General features: G+C 38.3%; 1 protein-coding gene across 1 annotated transcript; it reads right to left on the bottom strand.

The window, feature by feature from the left end:
• Positions 1-448: 448 nt before the first annotated feature.
• Positions 449-6,645, bottom strand: LOC105918069 (dehydrogenase/reductase SDR family member 13). The gene is made up of 5 exons (XM_012853071.3): positions 6,453-6,645; positions 6,269-6,387; positions 4,357-4,480; positions 3,355-3,681; positions 449-1,282 (listed from the first exon to the last, which is right to left on the bottom strand). The coding sequence occupies exons 1-5, from the start codon at positions 6,574-6,576 to the stop codon at positions 1,026-1,028; spliced, it is 951 nt and encodes a 316-aa protein (XP_012708525.1). The 5' UTR covers positions 6,577-6,645; the 3' UTR covers positions 449-1,025.
• Between the last annotated feature and the right edge of the window lie 1,241 nt (positions 6,646-7,886).

Below are 7,886 nucleotides of genomic sequence, written 5' to 3'. Positions count from 1 at the left end.
ATCTAAAACATCGTGGGTGTGGCTAAATGTCAAAGTCGATATATCTTTTATTATAGGATCTCCTTGTAATTTGCAAAATCAACATTCCTTCATCACTTTATAGCACATTTCTATTTAATGTCAATAGTATAGTCGATTGTCGATATTATACAGGTCAATATGGACAAGGGGTTTCAAAGCTTTTATTCTATACTCTTCCAAGGTAAGTAGTTCCAAAAGAACTAATGATATTAGTACAGTGAACAATGTTCATTTAACAATGTAAACATGTACAGATAATAATAAAAATAATAATTTAACTTTATTGATCTCACAATGGAGAAATTCACTTCTGCATCTTAACCCATCCCCTTGGGGAGCAGTGGGCTGCCACTGTGCGGCGCCTGGGGAGCAATCAGGAGTTAAGGGTCTTACTCAGGGACCCAGAGTGCCGGCACTGGGGATCGAACCAGGTACTTGCCTCCTTCTCTGAGTGCAAGCACACTGCTCTAACCACTCGGCCACACCTCCCCATGTGAAACTGATGTCAGTTTGTGTTGGATTTACAAAATCACATAATGTAATGTCTGTCATTTCTCAAAAAATGAAAAAAAAGGACTGGTGCAGACTGTGCACTGTTACAGTTTATTCTTCATCTTCTTCTTTAAAGTCCACTTAAATTGCTGTATGTATAACATTTGCAATCTTTGATGTCAGCAATTAGTTGTTTATCGTGGAAAATGGGTTTTGGATCTTCTGTGGTGCGTCCATGTCCCAGTGAACCCATGCTTTAATCTTTAGTAATATACAAAAATAAAAATAAAAATAAAGAAAATAAGGTAGCATAATCCGTTTTTCAATTTTGGTCTCATCTAATTATGGAATGCTGTTGTTTGCAAGCCTAACGGGGCATCAAGAAATGAATGTTAGACTTTGAGATAAACAAGATAACTTATGAGGTGGATATATTTTTAACGGCATATTTATAGTCTTAGAAGAAGTAATTAAATATATATTTGCTAAAGATAATGAAACAAAGAAACACTTTAGATGCCACAGAACCTCTCGCTGATCTCCCACAGCTTCTTTGCGGCAGCATCATCCCTGGCCTTGGCAAAGACGTTTCTCGCGGTGCAGTTGGAGAAATAACGCCCACTGAGGTGTTCAATGCCCTCCTGCAGGGCGCAGTGCAGAGTGGTTTGGCTTCCCTGCTCCGGGTTCTTGAAGAAAAATCTTCCAAGGTTCTTTACAGTAATTTGAAGGATTGAGTTTGCGTTCCTGGCCAGCTCAGTCTTGATGCCACCTGCGAGAACATGAAGTACTTTTGGTTATGTGGTCTTTAGCTGACTGTGTCACAGTAAACAACTAACTCATCCTATTTTCTCACTACTTACTATAGGACTGCAGTTTGCTTTAACCAGATTTCTGGGTCAAAGGGAGCAGAAAGGTGTTCAGCTTACTGCTGTTCTGAGGCTGTTCATTGCTGATTATTCTGTGATTAGAAGTTGCATGGTCCTGTATGTATGAAATCCTTCTTCATACAGACTGAATACCAGCTTACTGTTAAGATTGTTTAAAATCAAGCTTGCACAGAGTGATATGTTTCTAGTTTTAGCGGTGTGTTCCTGTCATCATAGAAACAATCATTGCTTCTTTTAAGGGTTACCTTATCTTTTTGAATCTTGAGGCTCATGAGTCTTTCTCTTGTTGGGTAATGTTCTGTCTGTTTAATGTTTTCTATTTTCTGGTCGCTGTTTAGTTTTCATTCTGCTGTTCATTCCATCAGATTCCCTCTGTTCTCTGGTCTTTTCACTAAGCTGCATTAGCTCTGTTTGCTTGTCTCCCATCTGTCCTGTGCCACTGATTTACCTGTTCAATCTGTTGCCATCCCTCCATGTTTCTAGTTTCCACTCTTTGTGTGGCTTTATATCCGTTTCATTCTCTTGATTTTGGTCACTGGATTCAGTTTTTTAAATCATTTATTGAGCATCTTTAATTTATTGTTATTATTATTGTTATTATTATTATTATTATTATTATTATTAGTATCTCAACTTGTTTGCATTTGAGTTCTCCAAAAAAATCCACTGCCATTATCATCCATTTCTAAATAATTAGTTTTTCTAAATCATTGTTTTTTTTTTTTAGTACTAGAGATCAGTGAAAATTATTCAAAGATGTCATAAATGTTTATAGAGAAGAACAAAACTAAGATCAAACATTTTTAGACTCAAATAAACTACAAATCAACAACCATGGCTTGCTTGGAAGGATTGCCAAAAAAAGCCACCAGCTTGGCAACAGGTCTTTGGTTTTCGGGACTGAGTGTTGGCCAAACCTACTTTAATGTATTTCGGACCAACCTTTTGGGGAAGTATGCAAACTAATCTGATACTTCCGTTAAGCACCTTTTGCTTAAACTTCAGCATTTATTCTTCTTTGAAATTAATTTATCTGTAGACCTTGTCTTCATGTACACTCTTCTAGTGTGATTTCCAGCTGGACTTTGTTCTGGTCATTTTTAGAGCTTTATTTCTTTTAGTGAAACCATTTTTCTACTTGCTCTGATGTGGTCAAATGACCTCAGTTTTCTAGCAGATACCTGAAGAATTTAGGTCAACAATAACTGATAATTGAAACTATTTATAACTTCATCCACCTTGACAGAAACTCCTTTATCATCTCAAACAGGGGTCTTCAACCCTGGTCCTCATGACCTCCTCAGCAGCCACCAAGGGTTGAAAAGGCCCATTTACTTAGGTCAAGTGTGTGGGGACAGTAAACCACGTGAAACATGCAGGACAGTACGTCCTGAGGACCAGGGTTGAAGAGGTTAAGGACCCTGATCTAAAGAAAAGAACTGCAGAACACGTTGCTGCCACTAGTGTGTGTCACTCTGGGTTTGGTGTACGTTTGGTGGTAGTCGCCGTTGTTTCTTGATCTAAACAGAGATTCTGAATTTGTAAACCAGAAGTTCAACTTAGTTCAATCAGACTATAACCCATTCTCACACAAGGTATTCTTGGGAAAAAAAATGCTTCTGTACTGAAACTCTGTTTCTAGACATGAAAAGAATACTGAAGATTGTGGGCACGTGTAGAATTTATGCAGCTCCTTCAATATTGCTTTCAGGCTTATCACCCTTGTTCCACAGCTTCCCAAATTATTTAGGACATTTTTCCTGTGCCCTGGTATATCCAAAATGCAGCAACATTTTGTATTCTTCTCCAGACTGACACCTTTGTTAAAGTGCCAGCTCCTTGTAACTTCAGAAACGATACAATAATAAATCCTGGACAAAGTCATATAAACATTAGAGATCTACAACTTATGGTGAATGCAGGTCAATGCAATTGTCATTTGACTGGTTCTTACCTGGGTGGAGGGAGTAGCAAGTGACCTTGGTTCCCTGCAGTCTCTTGGCCAGCTCATGAGTGAAGAGAACGTTACACAGCTTACTATCAGCGTACACTCCTAAGCTTTCTACTAAAGACGTCCCTTCCCTCAGAGCTTTGTGGGTGTTCAGGCAGTCAAAATCAATTCTTCCCCAGTTGTGTGCCGTCGATGACACATTTACTACCCTGCTTGGCCCGCACTCCTTCAGCCGGTCCAGCAACAAGTTAGTTAACAGGAAGTGACCGAGATGGTTGACACCAAACATCATCCCAAATCCGTCCTCTGTTCGACCCATCATGTAGAGACCTGTAGGACAAAACATGGGGAACCAAGAATATTTTTTTTTTTACATTATTCTACTTCAAAGAGCTTACGTTATATCCACTTAACCTCAGCTAGAGATGACCTATTAAATATGCAGTCAATATAAACCTAAATGACAAGATTATGTGGCTACTCAGAATAAACACACAGTTTAACACACTTTTTTAACTTTAATAATATCATTCTCATTTGTTTTGATAAAACTAAACAAAACAATGTTGAATATGAAAAGGGAGGAAAGAACACACAGTTTTTAAATTTTATTGCAAATAAAAATCTAATGGTTTGGCCTGTATTTATATTCTGCCCCCTTTTTAATATTTTGTTGAACTTTGTCTTCTGGGGTATGATTCTACAAGTTTTGCATATGCAGAGACTAAAGTAATTGAACCCATTCTTCAAAAGCTCAGTCAAATTGGATAGAGAGCATCTGTAAAGTATCGTTTTTAGGTTTAGGCCTTTCTACTGTCAGTCCGAGTCTAAAATTACTCCCAAATGTCCCCACAATATTGAAAAAAGTGTTTAAATGGAGTCTTTTATATATATAACATACAATATAGATTGAAGTTGATAAGTTTGGACAAAGTGTGATGAAGTTTAGGTTTTACTGATACTTTCAGAAGAAACTGTAACATGCTGAGGCGAGCACTCCTATACCTGCATTGTTGATCAAGATGTCCAGTCTGGGTTCAGACTTCAGGAAGTTCTCTGCAAAGCTGCGGACGGACCTGAGGCTTCCCAGGTCCAGCTGCATGAAGACCACCTGAGTACTGCCGCTCTCCTGCAGCAAATATTAAACACTGATAAGTCAGCTGATAAGTCGGCTGATAACCAGCGGCCATTTGCACCACTCTGGCTGCACAACAGCTACACAACAGACAATGTAAAATTTTGGTTTGGCATTCATGTTTTTCTTACAGAGCAAATGTTTCCTTCCACTGAAGTTAAACTTGCATGGTCTCCTTTTGAAGGTAGAGCCATGAACTTTCATATCAACAGCAGCAAGAGCCCACTTCAGATGCTGTAATGACGTTTAAGGGTTTTTCTTTTGCCATCTCAAAGTCCTCTTTCGGGGCGAACTTTCTAAAACGGACAGATCTGGGCTTGTTGGTCTTTGTTTTGAATACCCAACATTGTTTTCTGTACAGTGGAATGGCCGATGTCAACTTCTTCTGAGACCTGTTTAAATCCCTTATCCATCTCATCTGTTGCTACAACTTTCTTTCTGAAGAATTCAGACAGATCTTTCCATGGTGTTTACTTTCACTTTAACAGTTACACCAAACATAATATCTGAGCTTTGCACAGGACAAACCTCCATCAAACTGATGTCGAAATGATCAGACATTTGATTCAATACAGCTTTTTTTTGTCCATATGTGCTATTACTTTATAAAATATGCAGGCTGATGAAGGAGGTGCTAGTTTTTTTCACATGAATGTATACAAGCAAATTTAAAAAAAAAAGTGAATATAAAATATCTATAGCTTAACAACACAGAGTAAAATATTTCAAGCCTGTATTTCTTCTCATCTTCATGATCTAACAGATATGAAAACCCAACATTTAGTGTCTCTGAACATTTCTTTAATATTCCGAGAAAGTTAAATGCTGGAAACTCTTGGTGTTACATCCTAATCAACATCCAAATTGACTGCAAAGGTTTCCTTTGTCGCCAAATAGTCTCTCAGCCTTGTGAAATTATTATTTTGTAAAAAAATGACAGCATTTTCTGTTGCTGCTGGTGTTGATCCACTGGGTTCTATGAAGTCCACAGTCAATGCAGCCATTTACCAGGAAATTCTAGAGCACCTCAGGCTTCTCTTTGCAGACAAGCTGTTTGAAAATACTGATTTTATTTTTCAACAGGACTGGGCACTGGCTCACACTGTCAGAGGTACCAAAAGCTGGTTCTATGACTATGATGTTACAGTGCTTAATTGGCCTGCTAGCTTGCCTCACATGAAGCCTATACAGAATCCATGGGGTGTTGTCAAGAGGAAGATGAGACATCAGACCCAACAAGGTAGATGACCTGCAGGCAGCTATCAAAGCAACCTGGGCTTTCTGAACACCTCAGCAGAACCACAGGCCAATTGCCTCCATGTCATGCTGCACTGATGAAGTATTTTATGCAAAGGGAGGCCTAATGTAGTGTTGTGTGCACAGAAATTAACAATTTAAAAAAAAAACAGCCTTACACTTAAGAGCATATCCTATATTCTAACTTTCTGAGGCGCTGAATTTTGGGCTTTCATTATCTGTTATGTAATTATCACAATTACAAAACATAAAGGCTTGACATATTCCACTGCATATTTCCATGTGAAATAAATCTATATAATGAGTTTTTATATTTCTGAAATTACTAAAATAATAAACTTTTTTGTTTTACAATAGTATTATTTTTATAAACCTGTATACAGCACAACCTCTCCACATACACCCACCTCAATTATTTAAAGTCTTTTCATTTTTAACACAACATAGTTGCATTGTGCAGCTACAGTCTTTTATTAAGAGTTCGAAAGAAAGAAAGAAAGAAAGAAATAACCTCCAGATACCCACTCTCTTGATGTCCTCGAGAGCAGCTTCTCCTCTCTGCTTGCTGCGACAGGCCAGAATCACTCTGGCTCCTCTCTTAGCTAGATCTGTGGCTGTGGCCTTCCCTATGCCAGTGTTGCTGCCTGCATGTGGAAAGCGGTTAGAAGCTGAAAGCACGTCATGGCTAGAAAGCAGAAGCTCTACTTACCAGTAACGATCACGGTTTTCCCATGCAGCTTTGCATTGCTCTTGCAGCTCTTTCCTATAACTACAACCTGACGGAAAATGTAAGCAAGGACGACAAGTCCCAGCAGCAGGAGAATGGAACACATTGTTCGTGCCTTTGAGCTTCACTGAGGGAGCAGTTGGAGCAGTTTCAGGGCTCAGGGTTTATACCAACAAACACGCCCTCTTCCTGTATGGGCTGGACTATGTCTTAATGTTATCAGATTATAGCAGCACAAGAAACACCCCAGAAATTCTTAAAAGAGCCAGGGCGGCCCATGCAGTCAGTGTTGACAGATCAGTCAGGCCAGATGTGGGTGTGTTTGCTGAATCATGCTGTTCAATTTTGTTCCTTTTTTTGAGAATATGAACACTTGTTAACAGTAGAAGTTATGAGTAAATTTGGAGAAAATGTAATTGGATTCCCTTCTTATATGCTTGTTTTTTTTTGTTTCAAGCCAGAGCATGTAACAGAATTACATTAAGACCTGCAGTAAGTGACACAAAGTTTGCACTTCAACTTTGAGATAAAACTGATACTATTAGCTTCTTATCAGTGGGAAACTAACATTTAATTATTCAGGTACAACAGTCAAGGTCTTTATATATGGTAGCTCACAAAAGTATTCAAACCCCTTGAAACTTTTTACATTTGATAACAGAAAAAACGTCAAACATTAATGTAATGTGACAGAACAGCATATATCCAGAATTGTGAAATAGATGGAAAATTATGAATGATGTGCTAGTTTATTTCTTTTTTTAAATAAAAAATGGAACTGGACTTATTTGAATGGGGCATTTTAACATATACACAATAGATCTAAACTATGTAACTGTTTCTTTAGAGTATTGCCTTTTCCAGCCCTAATGGATGCATCCCTAACCCAAAGATGGACTACTATACAAAGACAATGCAACAAGACTACTACATTGTCTTTCAAACGATTCTCTCATGTGAACTGTTCTATGCAGGTTGTCCCGAGTTAACATGACCTTTTTTTTCCTGCTTCTGCGATTAATGCTCTCCTTGCCCTATATGTCAGTTTTAGTGAACAGACATGTCTTTTAGGGTTCACTGTTGTGGCTTACTCTGTCATGATTTGGGTTTTGGTTCATGTTTATTTATTTGATCAGCTATCAGGTTTTGGCTTCTTCAGCTTTTGTACTGTTTTAGGTTATCCGGTCTATGTTTATTGTTTTGGTTAAGTAGCTTATTTCTGCCTCTGGGTTTATTTCTGTTTTGAATTCCAGTTTAGCCTTTTTACTTCATCAGTTATTCTGGTCCCTGTATTAGTTCTGATTTTAGTTCTGTGATCTAGTGTCCTGTCAGTTCTGTATTGCTCCCGCCTTCGGTTAATTACTTTCAATTCCGCTCACCTGTTTATCCGTCTATTTAAGACTCACTCCCTCCTTA

The sequence above is a fragment of the Fundulus heteroclitus genome, chromosome 7 (genome assembly GCF_011125445.2).
Source record: "Fundulus heteroclitus isolate FHET01 chromosome 7, MU-UCD_Fhet_4.1, whole genome shotgun sequence".
NCBI lineage: Eukaryota > Metazoa > Chordata > Actinopteri > Cyprinodontiformes > Fundulidae > Fundulus > Fundulus heteroclitus.
The sequence above is the reverse complement of the archived record's forward strand: the minus strand, read 5'-3'. Positions and strand labels throughout refer to the sequence as shown.